Source organism: Halichoeres trimaculatus, unplaced genomic scaffold (assembly GCF_033239565.1).
Source record: "Halichoeres trimaculatus isolate MK-OKI-2021-1 unplaced genomic scaffold, fHalTri1.1 fHalTri1_scaffold_16, whole genome shotgun sequence".
Classification (NCBI taxonomy): Eukaryota; Metazoa; Chordata; class Actinopteri; order Labriformes; family Labridae; genus Halichoeres; species Halichoeres trimaculatus.
Window position 1 is genome coordinate 19872909 of NW_027437194.1, and position 23592 is coordinate 19896500.

Here is a 23592-nt window from a genome sequence, read left to right on the forward strand (position 1 = left end):
CTGATGCTCACACAAGACACAGATGTTGGAGAAAAACTATTTTGCACTTACTATGATCATTAATCAGTGCTTACAGATGAGCGTAATCATCCAACTTAAAACTCAAGCAGAAGTGTCCCCTGTCACCCCATGTGGTCAAACTTGATCCTGATCAGGAGACATGTAAAGGTAAATGCTGTGGTCATGCTGAATTCATTTACACATATAAGCAGCAAATCGTTAATCCTCCTAGCGCTCCTACAGGAGTCACCTTTCTTCTCTCTTTGGGACAGAGGTTGAGGTTTTTCTACCTTTCCTCTCATTCTTTAAAATTCAACAGCAGATTTTCAGTCCAGCTTTTGTTGATCAAACCTTAAAGCCTGTTACCTTTCATACCACACTGTTACTATGTGCCTCTATGCAGGGGCGTGTCCATACTTTCAGACTGGGGTGGCTCATTGAAGGCAGTGACATAGGTAGGGGTGGCCATGGTTTGCACAGAAACAAATTGTTACCATTTATGCCTTTTGACTTCCCTCCCTAATTGAACAACTATGGTTAACTTTGGTTGTGTGATGTATTTTAAATATGATTGATATTATTATTAAAGTGTATGATTTTAGTAGAAAAAATGTATTATGTAAAATGCATCAGCCAGTCTGATAAATTTAAAATCATTGTTAAGCCCAAATAAAAAAGATAGATCTCAACCTTAATACAAACTTCACCATTTGATGAGGCTAAATTATGTGTGCTTAAAATAATGTATTACAAAAGATTTAAGTTGTGAAAAAAATTGGGAACCACTGTTGTAGTTTATTTGGCATCCCATTAAGATACAATCATTTTATTACTATGTTCTTTTTCTTACTGTTCTTTGCTTTTTTATTTACTTGTGTATGCAAGCTCCACATCTCTGTTCACCACCCTGTCTTATATGGAAGTCTGAGTGCAGAGATTCACAAAATCACATTGTGACCTTTCCTATAGACCATGCTATATTACTCAGTCGCCAACTCTCATCTATAATTTGATATCTTATCTTTGTAGAGCAGTGACTTTCCCATATAATTATTTTTATGTCTGGGAGAAAAAAAAAGAATAAGTTAGAGGTTTTAAAATGCACCTCATGTGAAGGGAATGATTACAGGGTGCAGTTCCTTTAATTTTGTACAAAGAGCAGCCCTCCATGTCACATCCCTGATCTTTCACTGTGAGTTTTCAGCATTATCATATTTTCAAGACTATCCCGTGTTAAATTATTAAACCATCCTCTGTATATTTATAAAGTGCACCTGTGTGTGGTTTGTGCAGCAATTATTTTGTAGCTTTAGGACCCTGTTAGCTGCCTCACAGTACTCGGAGAACTCGTATATTGAAGTGCTGATTGCCAGAGCCCTTCAAAAGCCAGCAAATGGTGCTAATTGGCATTCAAGCTAATTTAACTGGTGCTAGAGCTGTGATTGTAATTGTTATTGTTCGAGGTGGAGTCCATTTTCTATTATGTGCTTGTATTATTTTGCACCACATGAAATATTGCCACTAACAATTAAGTCTGGACATCACAGTTGTTGTCCTAGTGTGCCTCCCTCACAATCTTTTTTTTTTCTTTTTTCACTCTCATTTTTCCAGGGTGGCCTCATCGCCCTACTCCTCCTAATCCTCCTCTTCACCCTTGTCTTGTACACGCGCCACCGGTGGTGCAAGCGGCGCCGAATCCCTCAGAAGAGTGCCAGCACCGAGGCCACTCATGAGATCCACTACATCCCCTCTGTGCTGCTGGGGCCCCAGGGCCGGGACAGCTACAGGGGCTCTAGAGGGACACACCAGCATGGCAGCTCTGTCATTGGCATGCCCATTCGAGAGACGCCGATCCTGGATGATTACGACTGTGATGAGGAGGACCAGGGTGGACACTCGCATAACTCCACGCCTAATCAGCTGCACAACAAGCTGAATGATGGGAAGTGCCAGGAAGACTATGGAGTAAATGTTGGCATCGGAGGACATGCTGACATGATGTGCAATGAAAACGAGATCTCACATAATTTTGATAAACGAGGTAGGCTACTCATTTAAATACATTTTCCTTGATGAACAATTTAGAAAAATGGAAATAAGATGGCAGTGTGCACACAATGGAGATTGATAATGTGGTTAATGTGGTAGCTGGTGGATTAACAGCATGCTACTGTTTCTGTCTCTATCATTCTGCAGCATACACTTCCTGTCATAGAAAATCTGTTATGCACAGTGGTAGTCGTCCTGCTTTTGCAAGCATGATTTGTACATCCGTAGAGGCTCTCAGTGCCAGCTTCCCAGATGGACAGTTCACTTTGGCTGTGGTCAGCCCACCCGTGTTCCTGATACTGTAGCACAGCATGTACTGCTTACATTTTGTCAAAAATAAGCAGTTTGGGATGACTCACATCATTACTTCACACTGGTTTCAAGATAAGGATCCTGTTTTCTGCAAGTGATACTGCCAGTTATGACCTGTATCTGCACATCTAGATAATAGACTTTGCAGGTCATGTTGAGTCACATTGCAATCGTTGTTGGTGTTAACATTTAATAAGAGACAACCTGTGCAAAGAAACTGTTGTAGCCTTTGCTTGTTTTGGTGCAAAGTTCTCTGTTGCACCTACACAGGGAGAGAAGTTGGTTGTTTCAAGGAAGTGACGGCTTGGCAGCGATTATTGCAGCCAGTTCCCTGACTCTTGACGCGTATTAGTCCTGGATTGAGTACAGGTCAGCCTCCATGACTCATTTTGCAGTCCTGACTCTCCCTTCGTGTCACTTCCTGTCCTGTTTTATACCTGATCCAAACAAGACAGTGATGGAGGTGCCGACTGAATACAAGCGGTGTGAAATTTGATCAGCATCTCCTGAAGTAGGTTTAGCTCAGTGGGCTGGTTCCATGTTGGGACAAAATCCTCAGTTGTCCTTTTTCTGCTCAGGCTGTAATGTTGGCGAACTTCGGACTTCTTTATGACATGGTGGGAGAAGTTTACCAAGAAATGACCTCTTAGCCAAACACCTAAGTGCATGTAGTGTGGCTGATGGTATCATCAAATGTGTCTGCAATAGCAAGTTCTTTTAACATTGATTGGGCTGCAACAGAGCACCATAACATATCCTATAAATGGCTTAGCTGTAAAGTGTGGTTAAAGCTGTTCATGGTGGTATCAATCTCTGATTTAAAGAGGGGGTATTTGAGTGCATTTGGTTTAAAGAGGGGCTATTATGCATTCAGGTTTTGTAAAAATGAATATGAAATAACAACGCTGGATATTCATACTATGCAGGCACCTCTGTATAATTGTATATAGTGCAGGGTTCCCGCGGATCCTTGAAAAGTCTTAAAAGGCATTGAATTCATTATTCAATTCTAAGAATAAGGGCTTAATTGGCATTAAAAAGTCTTAAATCCAAATTTCAAAAGTCTTAAAAATTTGAACACACTGGTAAGATTTATGTTAGTTTGAAGTAAAAGCCATAAGTAACATTTATCTTTTTTTAAAATAATTTCCTGATTTACTCTCGTGACAACATCGAGTAATCACAATAGCTTAACTAACAAAACAGTGATGTGGTTGCACCAGGAACTTTTAAAAGCAGACACATGTCTTGGTTCTACCAAGGGTGCCTGGAGACAGAAAAAGTGAGGAAAAATTGGCAAAAAAAATCTAAAAGTGGCTTAGGAAAGTTGATTATGGCAGCAAAATTGAGAATTAAATTTCAAAAAACATGTAAAAATTCCAAAGATGGTTGTAACAGTGGCCCAAAAAGATGAATGGGGCAAAATGGGCATAATGTTGTAAAAATGGGGTTAAAAAAGGTAAAAAGTGATGGTTTATGTAAAATAAACATTGGGATAAAATTGCCTCTAACCCAGGTAAATCATGAGGTGTTTTTGTTTGTTAGTTTTTGTGCGTTTCAATTGAAGTTTGTTGACTTGTTTTTAAATTTAATTTCCAACGTCCAACGTCAAAAAGTCTTAAAAAGTCTTAAATTTAACTTGCCTTGAGCTGTAGGAACCCTGTTGTGGAACTTTCTGAATCTATCCGTAAACTGCCTTATATGTTCTGTTCTTAAAATAGCACAAAAGCTAACCAAGATCTTTGTGAGCCTTGAGGAAATACTGAGGTCAAACTTTGAGGTGAACATGTTGGAAGATCGGGCCTAAAACATCAAGTTCTGCCCCCAGACAGGGCCGGCCAATCAGAGGAAAGGGGGTTTGTGGAGCAGAGAGTTTGAGAAAGTCAGCAGCTGAAACAAGTGTTCCAGACAGAAGGTGAAGATTTTTGTAAAACACTCACAGTGCAAGAAAAATAATGTTTTTTAAGCCGTGAGTCATGAGGAGCTACTGCAGAGGTACTAGAGAGACAAAAAGACTTAAAAAAAAGCACAATACCCCCTCTTTTAGAATTTTTGAATTGTTACTTGTGCCTTGGAGGAACTCTTCTGCAGAAATCCACAAACTCATTCTGAGTAGTAAGAATGATATTGTAGATATCTGAAAGAGCATCAGTTGTGGGTCAGTACGGTGTACCTGTACAAATCTTAAATACTTCTATTGGATACGAGTTTTGCAATACAGACATAATTCATGTACTTTTTAATGGTTTTAAGATCTTAACTTGAATTGTGACAAGGAGGATATTTTTAGGACAGAATGAAATACAATTTCTGCCACTGGAAATATGAATATATTTTAGTACAACTTTTACAAGTGAGAAAGTAGTTCTGACAGGGAATAATACTGACATGGATATAAAAATACCCAATGTATTGGAGTGTGCTCAGATAACATTTTAAAATATTTCCACTTAAAAATCACATAAATTAGCCAACTCCCTCTTGCCAGTTAACATTGCTTATCCCCTATGTGTGTAATAGTAATAATATAGTGTCGTATAATTCCAGTGTTGTCTTTTGTACCCTAAGGGGTGTCAGTGGGTGGCCTGTTGAACTGTGCTTAACACAGTCAGGGGTCCCAATGAAAGAGCAAAAGTTCAGTCATTTCTTTACTGAGGCTTTAAAACTGTCTGAGATTTTCCTAATAAGTCATCCAACTGTTACAATCCCAGGCCATGTAGCCTTTGTTGATATGACATCCTGTTGAACCTGTGGTGCTCCTCTGCACAGTCGGACTTGAATAATTGAAGGGTGCTGGCAGAGTTGTAGGGCGCCCTGGTTCGTGTTGTACTGAATTATTCATAGGTGAGGTTTGTGAAATGGGTAAGCATTGCATCCCCCCTTGGTCCCTCAGTGTTTAGTGCTTTACATCTCTTTATTTACACATTTGTGCACTGTCAAATGTGTCCATTACTTACTAAATGGAGGAAAAATGGAAAGAATGAAAGCGAAAAGACAAGTAGCTGCATGGTTGGCAGTTTGTTTTTCTTTTGCCTCATGTACATTGATGACCTGAACTTAACCACTGAAGGCAGTTACAGAAAGTCTGAACTTGTGGCTCGACAACAGGAAAAGAAACTTCAAGAAAATAATTTCTAAACAAAAGAACTTAAGATGACGAGAATATTACATTTAATGTTAATTTTAACACCAATAATAAACTTCATGCACTTATGTGTTAAAGCAAGGATGATGTGCTTTTGTCCTGGCTCAGGTGTATCACATATTTTTATATTTAAGTTTAATTTCTGTTAAAGTAATTAAGTATTGATACAATAAGTGAAGAAGAAGTGCAGGGTGCTCCCAAAACAGTCATACAGCAAAATTTTAACTTACTGTGAAAGTGCCCCTGAAGGTCTTTGCTGCTGCTCTCCCTGCCTTAGCTTATGGGGAGGTGTTCTTTTCCCACTTGAGGGTTTTGCATTCCACATGGGCATGTAGAAGGGCAGGAAGCTTCCAAAACAGAGCCATTACTGCATGCAGGTGCTCCGGGGGTCTTTGCTGCTGCATGCTCTCCCTGCATTAGCTTTCTGTATATTCATAAGTGGAGAGGTGTGCTCTTCCCACTTTAGGGTATTTGCATTCTGCATGGGCATGTGGAAGGGCAGGGAGCTCCCAAAACAGAGCCATATGGAAAAAAATATATATCTTACTGCATGCAGGTGTCACATGGGGCATTTGCTGCTGCTTTCTCTGTCTTGTCTTTCCAGTTTGCAAATGAAAAAGAGTGGAGGGGTGTTCTCCCAAACTCAGGGTTTTTTCATTCCACATGAGCATTCAGAAGGGCATGGAGCTTCCAAAACTGAGTAATAGGGCCAAATATAGGTGAAAGCATGAAAATAATGAATCATTTAGACAAGACTGAATTTTTTTGGCAGTTTCAGACAAAGTGATGGACAAAGGTTGTGATCTTGAAACGTACTAGAAAAAAACACATTTTTTGCTGAAAAATAAGAGACTTGAGAGACTGATTTGAGACAGTTGTGTAACTCACCCCTATTATATATCATGTTCAGCCTTCATTTGTGTCTTATCTTTTAATTCCTTAGATTTTTCGCCTTGATCATGCACAAAGAATCACTCAGGTATGACTAATATGTGTAATTCAAGCAATGACCTGCCATATTAACACTAACCTTTCAGAGATGTATTCTCAGCTGCAGAAATCTGAGTGCTCCAGCTGACCCAAAAAAGGAACCATTTTTTGTCATGACACCCATTCCAGTAAGAACATTACTTCATTGTTACTGTGGCTACAGGATGACTGGATATTTCATCCTGTAACACAAACACCCATGACTGCATCCAAAGCTCTCACCCAAGGGGTGAAATAGTAATTACACAATCGTTATTTAAAAAAGAAGACAGGAAATTATGCAACAAGGTTAAAGGATAGAGGTTAATTTCTGCTCTACTCCCAAGTTGAAAGGCAGAACGTTTGGATTAAACTGAGAGAAAAAATACTGAGAGGCAGAGGGCAGAGAGGTCAGGGCTCTTACTGTGCATGCCTGCCTCTTGGGCTAATTAACCGATGTTGCCATTATTTCAATACAATAAAAAGATTACAGCTGCTCCTGAATTGCTCCTAAAAGGGAGCATGGCTAAGTGGTTGCAGTGGAAGTTACACATCACTTGTATAATGATGAGCAATGTTCTTTTACAAATGCACAGACTCATATGAAAGTTATTCCAGAGCAGTGCTGTGTGTAGCATAAAAAGATCATCTTTTTACGTTGCTAATTAGTCCCCAGAGTAAGAAATGAGGAGCAGTATTTTTTTTTATATAAGATGTGAAGAGTCATAATAAACACTGAAAAACAAAATTCTTTGATCCTTAATTAATTAATTTAGTCCAGCAAACATCAAACAACATGAAAGTTAAAGAATTTCTTCAAAAAAGTAAGTTTAAGTCAAAATTTAAAGTCCTCTGAAGCTGTATGTTTGCAATGTTTAATTACGACTGGCTGTGGTTAAGTCTGTGTGTTGCTAATAGCAATTAAGCTAACAGTGATACTGTGCTAACAGCAGTGAGTGACCAGTCAAACAAGAAGGAAAGAGAGAAGGAAAAATGGCAATTAAACCCCAAAAAATAAAATAAAAACAAGGAGGTAAAAGTTAATAAATATTAGAAAAATAAACAAAAAGCAAAAAAAAAAAAAAAAAGGAAAAGAAATTTGGAAAGTAAGGAGATGAAAATGAAAATAATAGAAAATAAAGTAAGAGTAAGGAGAAAAAAAAAGTGTGAAAGAATAAAAATAAAGGTACAAAAAGAAAGGAACATGAACAAAAGAGGAAACATTTATTAGGGACAAAATGGAACGAGCCAGAAAGAAAGAAAGAAAGAAAGAAAGAAAGAAAGAAAGAAAGAAAGAAAGAAAGGAAACAAAAAGATTTAAAAAAGAGACGAGAAACAAAAAAAGAGGTTGGAAAAAGAATGCAGAGAGAAAAAAAGACAATTATTATTTGGAAAAAACTAAAAGAAAAATTGAAAAAGAGTCAAGCAAAAAAAGGAAAACAGAAACAATCAGAAAGCATTAAGCATGAAAGAAAGAAAGAAAGAAAGAAAGAAAGAAAGAAAGAAAGAAAGAAAGAAAGAAAGAAAGAAAGAAAGGAAACAAAAATATTTTAAAAAGACATGAGAAACAAAAAGAAGGTTGTAAAAGGAATGCAGAAAGGAAAAAAAAGGCAATACAATTTCGAAACAATAACAAAAAGGAAATTAGAAAAAAGGAGTCAGGCAAAAGAGGAAAATAGAACAAACAGAAAGTGTTAGAAAGAAAGAAAGTTTTTCATTGATCCCTGAACTCTGAAGATGAAAGGCTTTCATTTTTAAATTGTTTTAATGATCGTACAGCTTGGCTTTGTACAACACTTCCAGAGAATTCTGATTGTAGATGAAATGTCTGTTCAGGCAAAACTTTTTTCAGAGTCTCTGACAAGTTCATGAGAAGCACGGTGTCTCTTTAGTGCTTTGAATTCGTCCAGAGGTCAAACTTAATATGAAGAGGGGGAAAATGAAGTCCAGTCAGGGGTGCCACACTCAGACTCTGTATGAAGATGTTTTTTTTTTTTTTTTTTATGCGACGAATGGTTTCTACCTTAGTGTTTCTTTTTGTACTCTGATCATAATCCATCAAAAGAAAAAAGAAAAAAAAATCCTTTAAGCTTGAACACAACACATCTAATTTGATGCCCCTGTATGAGACATTTGAATAGAGCTGATTAACTCCTACCCCTCCTGTTCGCCAACCCAGAAGTCTCCAAACACCAGTCATCCTTTATCTGTCTGTCCTTGCTGACAGATAACCCCCCATTCAGCCAGACTCAATAGTATTACCCCTAGGGATTACAGATATGCCTCACAGGGCTGTGCATGGCATAGGCTTTTGTTACACAGACAAGCAAACAAATGAGGCCTGTCAATTTCACTATTCAGCTGGATTCCCATGGCTTTGGGAATGCATTAAGCAGCATGGGCAGTGTAAATCAGGAGCAGGAGAAGCCTTTGAGCCATGCCGAAAATCTTGTTTTGAGACAAGTTTCAGGGACCACTTATCACCATCACACACACCTCCTCCTCTCAGCAAGCGATGTCTCCTAGTTCTAGCATTCCTTTGCAGAATGTGTTGCGGGGAAACATCATGCATGTCATGATTAGTCATGTAGCTTTGAGATACAGGAACTCAGTCAGGTCTTAACGGCTGTTACAGTGGGTCGTGGTGTTTCAGCAGAGCTTCCCTGTGTAGGATTTCACTTCACAGCCCTGTGCAACTGGGTGCAACATTTCCTGTTTCATCAAAATCAGTACTGGTTCATGCCACACTGGGGTGAAAAGCCTCAAACCAACAAACATGGTGTAGCTCATACATGTCTGCCTCCAAAAGGCTTCCAGACAATCAGAGGGAAGGGGTTTTGTGAAGTAGGAAGCCTTAAAGACACAGCAGCTTAAACAAAGTGTTTTAAAAAGAGGCTAAAACAAGGATTTTCTTAAGCACTACTGTGAAAAAAAAAAAAAAAAAAATCATGATTTTTTTTTTAAGTTAAAAATGATGTAAAGCTACTAAAGGGGTAATAGAGGGACAGTGCATAAGGCCTAAAAATGGCACAACAACCCCTCTCTAACTGGGGTTGGGTAATAATATTGATTAATCAATGCATCACAATTTCCCCCGCCCAAGTCAATATCAATTCAGCAAATCATCTGAATTTATTCACCTCCTGGCCAGTTGAAGGTGCTATGTGTGTTGTTCATGTTGTTTTACTGTGCAATATAAGGTGATGTTCACATGGGTATGAAGTAATTATATAAAAATTGTCAAAGGAAACTAATTATTTGTATATTTCTACTTCTTACTGAATTGACGTCAAAGCATTTAAACTAATATCAAACCAAATCGATATGGAATCAAATCACAGCCTAAAGGATCTAAATCTAATCAAATTGTGAGGTTCTTAACAATACCTATAATTTTGCTTTATATTATATTTTGCTTTTTTTTTTTTGCTTTATAATTTTGTTCATTGTACCACATTTGACACATTGGGTGGTTTTGGCAACCTTTTGGTAATTATTCATTATTCTAATTAAGAAAAATACTCATTTTTACAAATGAGTGTTATTTCCACAACTTCTTGAAAATTATCAATGATGAATGATGAAAGCATCCGTTTCAAAAAGTGCCATATTACAAGTTCAGCTACCTGTAGTTTAAGGTCCCATATTATGCAAAAATCACTTGAGTCTTTCAGTGAAATGTGTGGGTCTTCGGCTTCCTCCCAAAATGTGATATTTAATGACAAAACCTGTACTCAATAGAGCTTGTTAATTTAAAGTCCTGACCTAAAACGAGCTGTTTGGAATTTCCGGGGTTTGCCGACGTCAGCGAGTCCCTTTTTTGACCAATCAGGAGCAAGTCTGATCTGATTTGTCCACCCAAGCAGAAACCCCCGAACCCCCTCCCTGCCCAATTCCCTCCCCTCTGCTGCTCCAGCAGCCATCATTGCCATCACTGCTTTGTTTTTGGCTTTAATCAGCCACATAGTTCCATGCACAAACTTCCCATCTTGGAAAAGACAAGTCTAAGTGGCTAGAGTTCATTTATCAAATGCTGTGTGCTGTGGAGCAGATGTAAGAGCTTTTCCTCAGTGTCCCCCTGTCTCTGTGTTAGCTTCAGAACTAACTGTACCTGCGGTTAGCCTGTTGTTTTAGCCTGTAATGTTACAGTAAACGAGCTTCGCTGTTTTCTAAACATTGTGCACTCGGAGCTCATGGCACCGCTCTCAGTGATGTGGAAGAGCAGGGCGGTATCAGTGGTGGCTCATTTACATATGAAGGTCAAGCCCACTAAATCAGATCGTTCTGAACAGAGGGGCTATGAGAGCCTGGAAACAATGCTGCTGTGCTTGATTAATTGGCTTTTTGGACCAAAACATGTTACTACCATTTCATGAATGCATCAATGATCCATATTAAACTGCAGAAAAGGAGCATAATATTGGACATTAAAATTATAATTCTCAATGCGTAGAATACTTTCTTTTTGAAACAGGTTCTTGTTATGTTGATGAGATAGAGGTCTTTGAAACTCATGTATCAAATATGATATATTTGGTGTTATAGGGTTAAGTACTTGAAGACTTAAAGTGGTAACATTTGAATATTCAGGAGTTTTTGCATTGGCTCATTCAAGTGTTTTTATGGAATTGAAACAGAAAAGTTTGGGTGCAGTGTTTGAGTCAAAAGAACTGGCGTTATTTACCCTCCATGCTTTAAACCGCTCTGATACAAGGCCTTTGAAGACCTTGAGGGAATCACCCTGACTTTTAGTTTTTCATCAGAGAAACGAGGAAACATTGCTTCAGTTTTGTGTCTTGTCACCCACGGTGCTTAACACACTATGAATTAGCTCACTCAGACTATTAATTTGTTTTGAAGGATTGTTGACTTGATTGGAATGAAAGGAGCTCAATTTAGTGGATGCATTTGCAAATTAAAACCGAAATGAGGAAAAAATCTATTAAAAACTTGTGTAAAGGTTGATGGTAAATTTTAGAGATTTGTCAGTGAACACTTTTTTAGTTGGGGTGGCAGTGGGGCTTCTAACGAACATACATTTTTCTCTTTACATATAAATGAGTCACAGTACTGAGATGCACAAAAACATGAACAAGACCAAAACATAATATCAGTACTTCAGATGTGATTGGGTGAGCACTTCACTCCAACACTCTTCCAGCCCAGTGCCTTGGCTGTCTTGGCTTTGGCCTTGAACGAGTCCTCACAGTAATAACACATATTCTGTCCAATTCCCATGCAAAATAACTCCCATCAGCCCTTTCCAACAAACACCCTTATGCCACTTGAGCAGCTTGATGTGTTGAGTTCATCTTTGGTTACTGACTACCAGCGTTTCTTACAGATGGTGCAGGCGTGGGGGCACACCATGCTCTGAATGAAAAACACAGCCAGAGAACAAAACAAGCTTCACTGTGTAACCTGGTTTCTTCAACTCTGGGTGTTTAAGGTATTTATTAGTGTTTGCCAACAGTGCGTCCTGGTTAAGTTAACCCGAGGTGAAGAAATAGCACAGAGGTAACTACAGATAAAATTTACAATGTAACTTAACTAATGCTGAAAAAACTCCAGCAAAAACATCATACACTGGATGAAAACCCCTCGCAATAAGTGGATCCAGAAGGTTTGAATATTTATCAAATGGAACACATTACATACCAATTAAAACTCCAAAAATAAACTTTCACAAGACAGAGAGAGACCTGTACTGGATTTACTGATAGAATAGAGAAGGACCTTCTTTGTCTTCTTTGAATGGGCTATAATCCATTTCTTTATAATTACAACTGTTATTTATAATTTACATTTTTATTCTACTATTATGAACATTTATTTACATACTTGTAATACATATAATGTATCAGTATATTCTTTTGGGTAAGACGAATTCTTAGATTGTGGGCACTGTAAATGCAATAAATAAATATATAAAAATATAAATACATAAAAACAAATAAATAACGTATTTAATACATGAATAAAAATATGAATGAATATAAAAATAAATAAAAAAATACAACATAATTAGTAGATATTGGCCCTAAAGGTGATGTATTCACACAAGTTGTTTGTTTGTGGGTGTACAATGAAATACGGACACACTCAATGTTAGCTCATTTTTTTGGTACCAAGTTTTCAAGTCTTAAAGTTTGTGTTTTTTTTTTTTTTTTCGATTTTGTTGTTACCCACGGTGGCCATCAAGGCCAAATGATCTGCAACAGCCTGACCAATGTCTTTCAGGAAAAGCAAACTACAAATCCAGAAACAATGCATCTTTCTAAACATATCTGCACATATGAAGCAAATGCAACAGCTGAAACACACTGCAAATGAGGAAACATGTTCTGAAAAAGCCCAAACTGCACCAATGCTGAGCATCAACAATAAAGCTGTGTCAATAAGTGCCTCCTAGAGGCCAGGAGCCCTTTCCTTTTGGAGCCAACCAAATATTTCGAAGATTTTCCTTTTTATCGTTTGTTATTTTGGGGCGCTTGTAGCATCAGTGAAGTTGTTTCAGCTTTTTGTGTTCTCTTTATTTTTTCTTTAGCATTTGTCTCTCCCTAACTGTTGCACTTACTTTGGACTTTTAAATGTGAATTGGAAAAAAAAAAAAAAAAAAACATAGTTTCTGCACTTGCATCTCCTTTCTCGTGATCAAGTTTTCTGCTGTAAATGTTAAGCCCTGGTCAGCTACCAAAGTGTCCAGCTTTCATTTTTTATTTATGTATTTATTTATGTATTTATGTTTAACATTTAAATTAACTTCTCACAGGCATATCAAAAAATAAATATGTAAACTAAAATAAGATAAAATAAAATGAAATAGAATGGAATAGAATAGAATAAACCTTGGTTGTGTTTGTTTTCTTGAAAGGGTTGGAGATCCCAGAGCTAAGTTTCTGTGTTTCTTTTTTTTTTAATTTTCTCTTTGTGCATATGTTTGTAGATAATGAAACAAACTAACAATAAGAAGTTTCGCTTGCTATTAAATCAGTATCCCAAAAGGCCATTCTGCTGTGCCTCTTTTTCCTTCCAGTGAAGCCTGGTTGCTTATAAAGACTGCTGGATGTAATTACTGGGTATTTATATTACATTGTAAACACAGATAAAGCCTTGGGCTTCACATGCAACCCACTGAGATTCTGCGTAAAGATACTTGGGTTTTACAACTCAGAAGACGTAAATGTGTACCTAAATAATGATTACAATTAGTTGAAGCAGAAAGTTTGAGTTAGATCCCTTGCTAGTACTGGGGATCTTTAAATTCCTTCCTCTCCTGTGGAGCTACCGCTCATAAGCTGAACAAACAGCACAGATTTCCCCCTTGACTCCGAGTCTTACAGTAAATCTGCATGTTGTTTGCTTCTTTCTTTCTTAGATTCTCCTCTGCAGAAGCACAGGGGAGAAAACAGTTTAAGAAAATAATAACACCACCTTAATTCAATATATAAAACAAGTAAACCAGAGCAATAATTTAGCCTGGCAGCAGTTGCCCCCATTTGTTTAGACTTAGGGAAAAGGTCTTATGGGAGAAAGGTCATTAGAAGGGTGAATCATCCAGTAAACTAGCTGCGTGTTTCTTCCAATTAAACAGCAAAGAAATCCAGCCCAGAATTGGAGCTTTTTTTAGTTTTACAATGGTAATAATCTCCTCTGTGTGTTTCCAAAATCTTCATTATAGGAAGGTTGCTCACTAGAGAAATTAAGTTACATCCAAGAAATAAAACAGGCATCTCCTCATCACCCACAAGACCACTGCCATTACTGAGCTTATCAAGTGTTTACTGAGCTCTAATTGAGCCCAAGACTGGAGAGTAATAATCCAGTGTCGAGCTTTAGATCGCTAATGTGACATCATTGATGAGAAATGGCTGCCAGCTTGGCACGCACAAGCTAGCTCAGGGTAATGTTTTGATTAATACCGAGTCAGCCTTGTCATCCTTCCCCATGATAAATAGACGGGAGTTAATTACAAAGGCTTCCCATTCTTCTTCTTGCCCTATCAACAGACGGCATTAAAGTTGTGTGTTGTCAATGAGGGCAATTTAGGGAGATGAATAAGGTGATTTAAGGATACAAATGTACAGCATATGTGTAAGTAAATCATGGTTTGATCCAGATCAAGAACGTAGGCTGCATGTTAAAATATTTATCTTTTATTTATTGCCCTTTTGGTACTGGGTGCATAAACATTTAAGAGAGAGCAAAGATGGAAAGAAATGAAGCTGAAAGTTTACCTCAGAAAAAAAAAAAAAACACGCCAAACACAGCTGAACAGAAAAAAAAAGATAAAAACAGAAAACAAACAAGCCAGAACACATTCATCATCACATCTCAGATTGCTAACAGGCAAACAAACAAAAGTTGTTACTCAGACAAGGTGTTTGGACTTGGGTGCTGAAATACCTTTATTTTTTACCTTCTTTTTTCAGAAGAAAAACATAAAAAGAGCACAGAAACCTTGCATACTGAAGGTAATTGTAAGGCCTAAAGATTTTCAAGCAGAATCTCAAAAAAATAACAAAAGAAAAAATCAAAGTACACTTCAAAAGTGAACTAGTTAAGAGAGCTGTATGTGATATCATTATTTTGGAAAGCGCTACTTTTAGATAATCCTTGAAGATGGGCATGGCCTGTATTTGAGGCCCGTCCCTCAAACACGTTATGAACCAGTTAGTAGATCAATACCTGATGACCTCATCATTTGAGCAAGTCTGGTGAAGAGTTTATGCTTTTTTTTTTATAACTGACTATTTTAACTGGCCTACATTTCAACTCAACTCAACTCTATTTATAAAGCACTTTAAAACAACCTCAGTTTAAACAGAATGCTGTACATGGAAGTAGTGCAGGAATAGAAAAGTAAATAAAACAAAAATCATTGAAACAAAAGTGCACATTGTAAAATAAATTGTGACACTAAAAATAATTTGAAACAATGAAACAATTAATAAAAACTAAACAACCATAAAACACTAAAACATGAGCAGAGTCTCAAGCTGGGTTAAAAGCCAAAGAATAAAAATGGTTTTTAAGACTTTTTTTAACAGCATACATTGTGAAAATAAGTTAAAAAAAAAAAAAAAAAAAAAAAAGAAATGATTGAAAAAAAAGAAAATTAGTCATGATCTGATGGTTGCTTTTGCTTTTTTTTTTTATATGGGGGCTATTTTGTTTTGTCTGTATAGACTATTTAAAGGTAGTATCTGCAGGAATTTGTGTTACTTGTTAGTAAACACAGCATTGAAATTGGGCTCCTCCTCCTTGGCTCAGTGCCAACAGCAGCACACACCCACTGCCTCTGACCGTGATTATGTTAACACATACCCTAGCCTAGGAACCATCTGTAGAGTCGCGTTTCAATGTGGGAGAGACTCGAGAGCCGTGTGCCTAACTTAACATGTTAGCACAAGCTAATCATTTGACACATACCCTCTCGGCAGAAAGCCAACTCACCTGGCTCTTCGTCCGATCCTGATCTCAAAGCAGCAGCATTTCTATTCACTTTGTTTATGTTTTTCTTGCTCTGTGCTACAACCACTATCGTAGCTGCTAAGGGTAGCTTACTCCTGGGCACGCTGTGATTGGCTGATGTAACCATGCTGACTCTTCACCCAGAAACGTTCTGATACAACCAAAACATCAACATACAAGCTCAAAGGTTTCAAGGCAGACACTGACAGTGACACACATATAGAGTCCCAGAAGTGATAACCGAGCAGGATTATTCCCATAAAAGTTGACATTTTCCTTTTTTTTTAAAGAAAACCTTGTAGATTTAACTGTTAAGTAAACCAGATAAACTAAAATATGTCTTTAATTTGTTTCATTTACATACTTCTGCTAGCTTGTAGCGGAACTCCTAACCAGCTGGCTATGCTGATAAAAAGAAAGTAAACAAACCAAAAGCTTTTAGTACGATAATCAGAATCAGACTAAAACCAGCAAACAGGCAGCTTAACAATACCAACAAAAGGAGTTTCTTGGGCAGTGAATTTTGGAATTGTGTGCAGTTTTTCCTTAGTAAAAGATTAAAAGCCTAAACAGGCTGTTTATTTTCACAGTGCTTTCCTGAAAAATTCATATTTTTCTTGCCCACCCAAGTGTGAGAATAGCCCATCCTTGTATCTGTAATTTAAAGTGCATTGCTGCTTGCTGACAAGTTTCAAAACTGTTTGGAGAAAAGCACAAGTGAATGAGTTGATTTACCGCAAAGAAAGAAGAGAATGTCTTCAAGAAAATAACTGGCTCACTCAGGAATGCAGTCTTTGGTGTTTAATCCTACATGAGGCCTTTGTCTGACAAACACAAATGGAAAAAAAAAACAAGACATGCCAGTATATGAGTGTGTACGAACCAAGGCCGTGCTGGATCAATACTTGTGGATCGATGGCATGCCAACTCACGAGCCGTCTTTATGAGGTTGTTTTGAAATGTGGTTTGGATGGCTCACCCACATTCATAGTCAATATATCACTCAATGCCGGTGAGATCCCAGAATTCCAAAGACTCTGAGCTCATTAAAGTGATTATTCTGCTGTTCACATAGACAGGACCTTTGAAGGTTTATGCACTTATTTTATTGGAAAAAGAAAAAAAAAACATGAAAAGCTTAAAGAGACTAATGGGAGACTCAGTGTGAGAGCCATTAAAGAGTTTAACGAGTTGATCTGTATTCATTAGCTCACAACAAACTAAAGAATTAAGCTGATAATTCAAATGTGCATCATCATGAATGCTTAACAGTTAAAACTGGACAGATTTGAATTGAGCAGGGGTAAAATTGGGAATACAACTGGCCCGTCTCCAAGCTACCACGTGCAGAAAAGGTCTTAAATTTTGCGAGGAGACAATCTAGCACTGCAGCTGTTCACCTCATTCTGCCCTTGGTCAAGGTGCAATTCCAAGAAAAATACTGCTGCCTGCAGTGTATTAAATTAACTGGATTGTTTCTGGGCGTGATGAATTATCTCTGTGTTTGATAAATTGGCACCCTGTCATAATTATATTTGCATAATGTCTTTTCTGCTTCATTTCCGCTCCTACATGTGCCGGAAATTTCTGCTGGAACACTGTAGCAAGATGTGGAAATAATTTGTCTTATACTTTGGTGTCTTTGAAATCTGTCACAAGTTGGACAAAGTTTTTCTGTATGAGGTTCGTTGCCCTCTGGATGTATGAAGTATGTGAAGTGACAGATTAAAGAGGGGGTGTTGTGTGTTCCCATATTCTAAAAATAGATAGCAACAATGCTGGATGTTCATAGGTGTGCAAATTTTCTAACGGCCACATAAACATTTGTTTCTGAAACCCCCCCAATTTGTCTGTAGAAAGTTAAAATGGTCCCTTCCCCCAAAAAATAGCACAAAATATTGCTGAAATTATGAGGTCATCTCAAAAGCTACTGGTTCATGATATGTGAGAAAGGCTGGTCTAAATTAGCAAGTTCTGTTCATTGAAGAACAGGCCTTCAAGGCCTTCAACAGGCCTCCAAGGGGCCAACCAATCAGATGGAAGGGGCTTATGGAGAGCAGGAAGCCTTAAAGAGACAGCAGATAAAACAAACCTGAAAAAAAAAAAAAAAAAAAAAAACTGACTGTAAACTTTGAAAAAGGCCATTCTTAAAATAGCATGAGATCTTCATGAGACTTGCTGGACGATGAGGTCATCACATAAGGAGCTCTTGGTTGGCAGATTGGAGAAGTGAGCCTCAAACACCAAGGTCTGCCCCAACAAGCCTTCAGAGGGCTGGCCAATCAGAGGGAAGCGGATCTGTGGAGTGGGGAGCCTTAAAGAGGCTTAAACAAAGCATTTCAAACAGAGGCTGAAATAAGGGTTTTTTAAAACACCAGTGTGCAAAAGCCTAAAAAAAGCACAAAACCCCCTCTTTAAAGTCACTGGAAAAAGTAACATGAAGAGGTAAGGGCTGATAAAGAATGTCATGCTGAGACCTAAAGTAGGTTTAATGATATTAGCGCTGTGTGGGTGTCGTGAGATATTCTCTTAGCAAGTAATCAACCCTACTTGTCTGCTTAGTCCTGTGTGGTCACCTTGGTAAAGATGCTTAAGAGCCTCTTACAAATGCAAATGAAGCAGCAACCTGCAGCATAAGTGTTGTGTTTTTGCCCGAATGTCTGCAGTCAAGCTTAAAGTTTTCAGTCAGGTTATCAAAATCCTCCTCACCAATCAGGAGCCCAGCGTTGGCAGACATGGCAGACGTTTTCTTGCTACATGCATATGGAGGTGTTTCCTGGAGCTCAGTTGGATTCCTGCGATTCAAGCCGAGTCCATTTGGCCGGTGGCCCCTCTGCATGAGCTCTGTGAAATGTGTGAGGAGGGTGACTCACCAAAGAATATAAAAACATCCTTGAGGCTGATCTTGGATAAGCAGCTCATGAAAACCACTGTCATGGCTCAATAAAACCTGCTCCAAGTAAAGCAGCTGGTGTAACCCATCATCAAGGAAGTATAGCCTGGAATCTGCTGAGAAGGACTCAACACTGACTGGTCAAACTAAAAAAATGTTAAAAAGTATGAAAAATAAATGTCAGACTGGACGGACCTGGACATGGAGGAGGTGTAGGGATTAGTCTTGCTAAATTCACATGCAAGCCCACTAAACAATCCCTGTAATCAACCAAAGCGAAGAAACAGAAACCCAGAAGTCTTTCAAAAACTGAAATCCTTCCCAACAGCCTACGGAGTCTGCTCTCTTCTGCAGAGTGTGAAGGCTGAGCATAATCTACTTTACCAGGCATGTCAAAGTAGGTTCATTAGTAGAGGTGCTTTGATTGCAATTTTTGTTGCTAATTCTATTTTTGTTTTAAGTCTGACCTGCTGATTCCAACCCTCACTATCTCCTATTTTATCGTCAAAAGACAGTTTGTACAGAGGAACACATATGACAAACAATACATTAATTGCAAATATCTGTGATCTCTTTAAACAAGTTTCCGTTATGTGCACTTTAGAGTGTATTTTTACATACTCATCACTGCAGTGAAAAAGCATTCTGAAACATGGTAACTGTGTTAAATGTTAGTGTAGCTTCACAGATTTTGTATGCAGAAGGAATCATTGATACATTGTTTCTGGTTTCAAATTTTATATTGAAAAAAGTATGCAAATCAAAGCTTTCATCAGTTTTCCATTCAAAAACAAACAAAAACACAGAACTTTCATCAAATGAAAACAAATGAACAAACCAAACAAACAAACAAAAAAAATCAGTTCTCTGAGTATCCACTGGGGGCTTTCTGCAGAATCACTTGAAACCACATACACACAAATTCAAAATAGGCAATCTTTACTCCAAAAGAAACATGTTTAAAGCCAAAATTCATCTTTGTTTGCATAACTAACTGGCACAATCAGTGGGGGTGGATTTTTTTTTCATTTATTTTTTTAACCCAGTATTTTTGAAGTAATTCAACTTACGGGTTTTGTAAGGTGGCCAGTAGGTGTCAGCCAATTTTCAAAAGCAAGAACACAAATGCAAACACAACACAGTGGAAGTACAGCCCCAACAGAGTTAGGAAGCCCTTTTTCCCAACTGACTCAGAAGAGTTGTGAAAGTCAGTTAATGATTGTCTTATTTTATAACTTAAGCTATAATAAATATAGGTCTAGTGCTGGTGTAAGTAAAGAAAAGTACCATGAAGAATATCACAAGGTGACACCCCTACAAAGCTATACTTACTAGGGCTGGGGCGAAATGCTGTTCTCGCAATTTACTTCTGTTTTGATTTTTTGGGGTGCCGATTCGGTTTAAATTCTGGTTCTTCGATATTTACATTTTTTTATATTCAAAATTTACTTTTTTACCACCAGACCACGTGAAAAAGTTTAATGATGATGATGATGATAATGTCTACAGACAATATCAGGAGGCATATTTTCTCATACAATGCACATCAAGGGAGTCAGAGAGAAACATTACACCCTCTGCTGGAGAAAAGTGGTAACTTTTTTTCCAATTTTTTTTTTTTTTTTTGAGACTGAAATGAAGGATTTGAATTTGAAAAATAAATAAATAAATAAATAAACAAATGTTGTGGCGCTTGCATTTGTATTGCCACTTTTGCATTTGTGCTGTAGTTTTGCAAATCCTCTGACACCCACCAGCCACTGTAGTTTTGCCCTTAATAAAGGACAATAAGGTCATGGATGACTTGATGGACATTTATTAGACCATCACTACACATCGTAGGTTATATTTGCACTCATGTTAGTTCATGTGTGTTTGCCACATCAATGTTGCTGCTAACATGGTATCAACGTGCAGCTCGTGTGCATTAACGGAATCTGGAACATTTTGGAGAGGATCAGCCAATCACTGATTACAACACCTCTTGTGGTATACAAACTGTATCAAGATCTCATAACTGGAACATGACAACATAAAGCCAGTGGAAATATAGACAGGCTATACTGGATGTGTACAAGAATGTCTTTTTCTTTCTTGTTTTCTAAGATTGGACTTGAATCAAGCATGCTAGGAAAGCTTGGTTGGTAGTCACAGAATGTCACTTTCTTTTTTCTTTGTTGCTGCGCATACTTCAAAGGTTTGCATGTGTGTGGGGAAAATGTGTTTGCACGCATTTCACTTTGCATGAAATCATGGCTCCTGGAACTATTGAGGAGCGAGCTTACAAAGGCACTTCAGTTACAGACAGATTGGAGAAATCATGTTCATGTGCAAAAAGAAAAAAAAAATCCCTTCCCCCATTTTCTTCTTTCTTTTTAAGTAAATATAGAAAAGCCAGTGATGTGGCTCTGCAATGTTGGCACTTACAGGCTTTACAGTAGGTGCTTCCAGGTGTTTCCAACTGAAAATAGGCTGCACACCACAGTGGCATTGTTACTTATAAAAAATTCAGGCAGAGAATAATTCTCCCATACATTTTTTAGGCTTCCTCTTCCATGCCTTGCAAGCAGAAAAAGAAAATGTATTTCTACATCCTGACACATCTGATTTTGTTCCTCCTGCTAATCTCCTGACCTGCACTCATTTGTGTCTGTCAGTCTGGAGCCTTTCAGGAGCAGTTGGAGGTCAGAGCTTGGCCTGGGATGTTCAGCTTGCACAGCATGGGGAGACACATCCATATTTTAAGATGGCCCATGGCAAGTGCCGAGCTATAGATAGCTCTTTATTCCTGCTCCCCTGCAAGCAGCAGAGGCCTTGAAATGTACACTCAGAGGGAGAAGCTAGCAGCAGGAGAAAGCTTCTGACTAAAGACTGGAGATGGTATGTTTTCCAGTGGCTGAGGATGACAGGACATGAGGCAGTGGAGGTTTTAAATACCGCTGGGAGTAGAGACAGGAGGGACGGGCAGAGCTGGACGGGCTGGAGGGGCTCTGTCTGCTTTTTGGGTATCTCTGTCTTGTTCAAATCTCTAAAAACTGTCTTCATTTATTTTTCAAACTTTCTTGTGGCGTCAGAGCATCAGTAACTTTAAGAAATAACTTAATTTTTCTTCAGCTCAAGAGAATTTGTCAAACTTGCAATTTCCCCATTTTGGAGCATCCATCAAAAATAATCGTCTCATTTTTAAAAAAAGTTTCATCCTGAACTCAGCCGCTGCTCCAGCTCCTTTGAAACAGAATGGATCATGTTTTTAACCAAGACTGACACAACAACTTACTCACTCTCCTTTCGAATTAATTTTGTTTGTTTCTTTCTTTCTTTCTTTCTTTCTTTCTTTCTTTCTTTCTTTCTTTCTTTCTTTCTTTCTTTCTTTAGCTGTCTCTTCCTCTGTTTTCTTTTCTTTCAAATTTCCCATATTTCTCCCTTTTCTTTCTTTTTTCTTTTATTGTTTCTAAACATCTTTGTTTTCTTTGTTCTTAAAAAAGGCATTTCTGCTTTATTCTGTTACTTTCTTTCTTTGTTGCTTTCATTCATTTATTTCCTTATTTTTCTCTTTGTCCTTTCTTTCTTTCTTTCTTTCTTTCTTTCTTTCTTTCTTTCTTTCTTTCTTTCTTTCTCCTTATAATCTGTTTCGTTTTCTTTTTCTTTACTTTCTCCTTATAACCACTTTTGTTTAATCTTTTCTTCACCTTCATTTTTATCGCTTTTGTTTCATTTTTCTTTACTTTCTTTTTTGCTTTCTTTTCCTTCATTTCTCTTCCTGTATTATTTATCTTTATTTCTTTTGCCTATTTTTTTCCATTTTGCTTTTTTGGTCTTTATTTACTATGATTTTTCTGTTTTTCAAGCTTTCATATTTCTAGTTTTCCCTCTCTTTATTGTCCTTTTTCACATTTTATTTATTGATATTACTTTACAACTTTTGTTTTGTTTTCTTTCTTTTTGCTTTTTTCCTTTTTTTCCCTTCTTTTTTCTATTTTCTTTCTTTCTTCTGTTTTTTTGTCCCTTTCCTTCTTTATCTACTTAGCTCTTTCTGTCCCTTTTTAAAACATGACTTTTATTTATTTATTTATTTTTGGTTTCCAGAAAGCTGTGTTTCGACATGACAGAGTATTTGCTCATGTCAATGTCGTCAGGGCAAATATCAGCCATTACCAATGTTGAATGGATCATTGGTCTCCCCTTAATTAACTCACAGATAGCAGGAGAAACTGGTGGCCAATGGCAGGGTTATTCACAGTGTCTACAGCCTGTAATCAGACTAACTGGAATTAATCCTTTACATATGAAAAAGAGTCATTCAAGACGTTCCTCTGAGAAAGATTTATTTCAGCACTCATTAACACACAGCAGCTGGAGCCATGATGTCTTATCATGAGTTTGTGGAGGGGAGCAAACTGAACCCTCACCCCACAACACAAACCACTTCTGACTGACAGCGTGTTTGAGGGTTCTGTGGTTGTATTTATGTCTTTCCCTCTGGATTTGATTGACTGGTTCATTAATGTCTCTTTCACTCCGATTCCTTTTTATCCCATTGTCTCTCCCTGAGTGTCATTCATGCACATTTTGCTCTTTTCTTCACTTTCTCCTTCCCTTCTCGTGTCCAATTTCATACATGCTCCGTCTAAGTCTTTAACCTCATCTTTTCATCCCTCCTGGCTCCTATTACTATCTTTTAGTCCTTCTCTTCTCTTGGCATCAGTAATCAATCCTTTCTTCAGGCACTTGTCCAGCACTATCACTCCCT

The 23592-nt window shown here is 37.7% G+C and overlaps 1 protein-coding gene across 1 annotated transcript in view; it reads left to right on the forward strand.

Moving 5' to 3' along the window:
• astn2 (astrotactin 2) overlaps positions 1 to 23592 on the forward strand; it is a 401766-nt gene that overhangs the window by 129622 nt on the left and 248552 nt on the right. The window contains exon 3 of the mRNA XM_074689759.1: positions 1612 to 2041. Coding sequence (XP_074545860.1) covers positions 1612 to 2041 — 430 coding nt within the window. The remainder of the gene's footprint in view (positions 1 to 1611; positions 2042 to 23592) is intronic.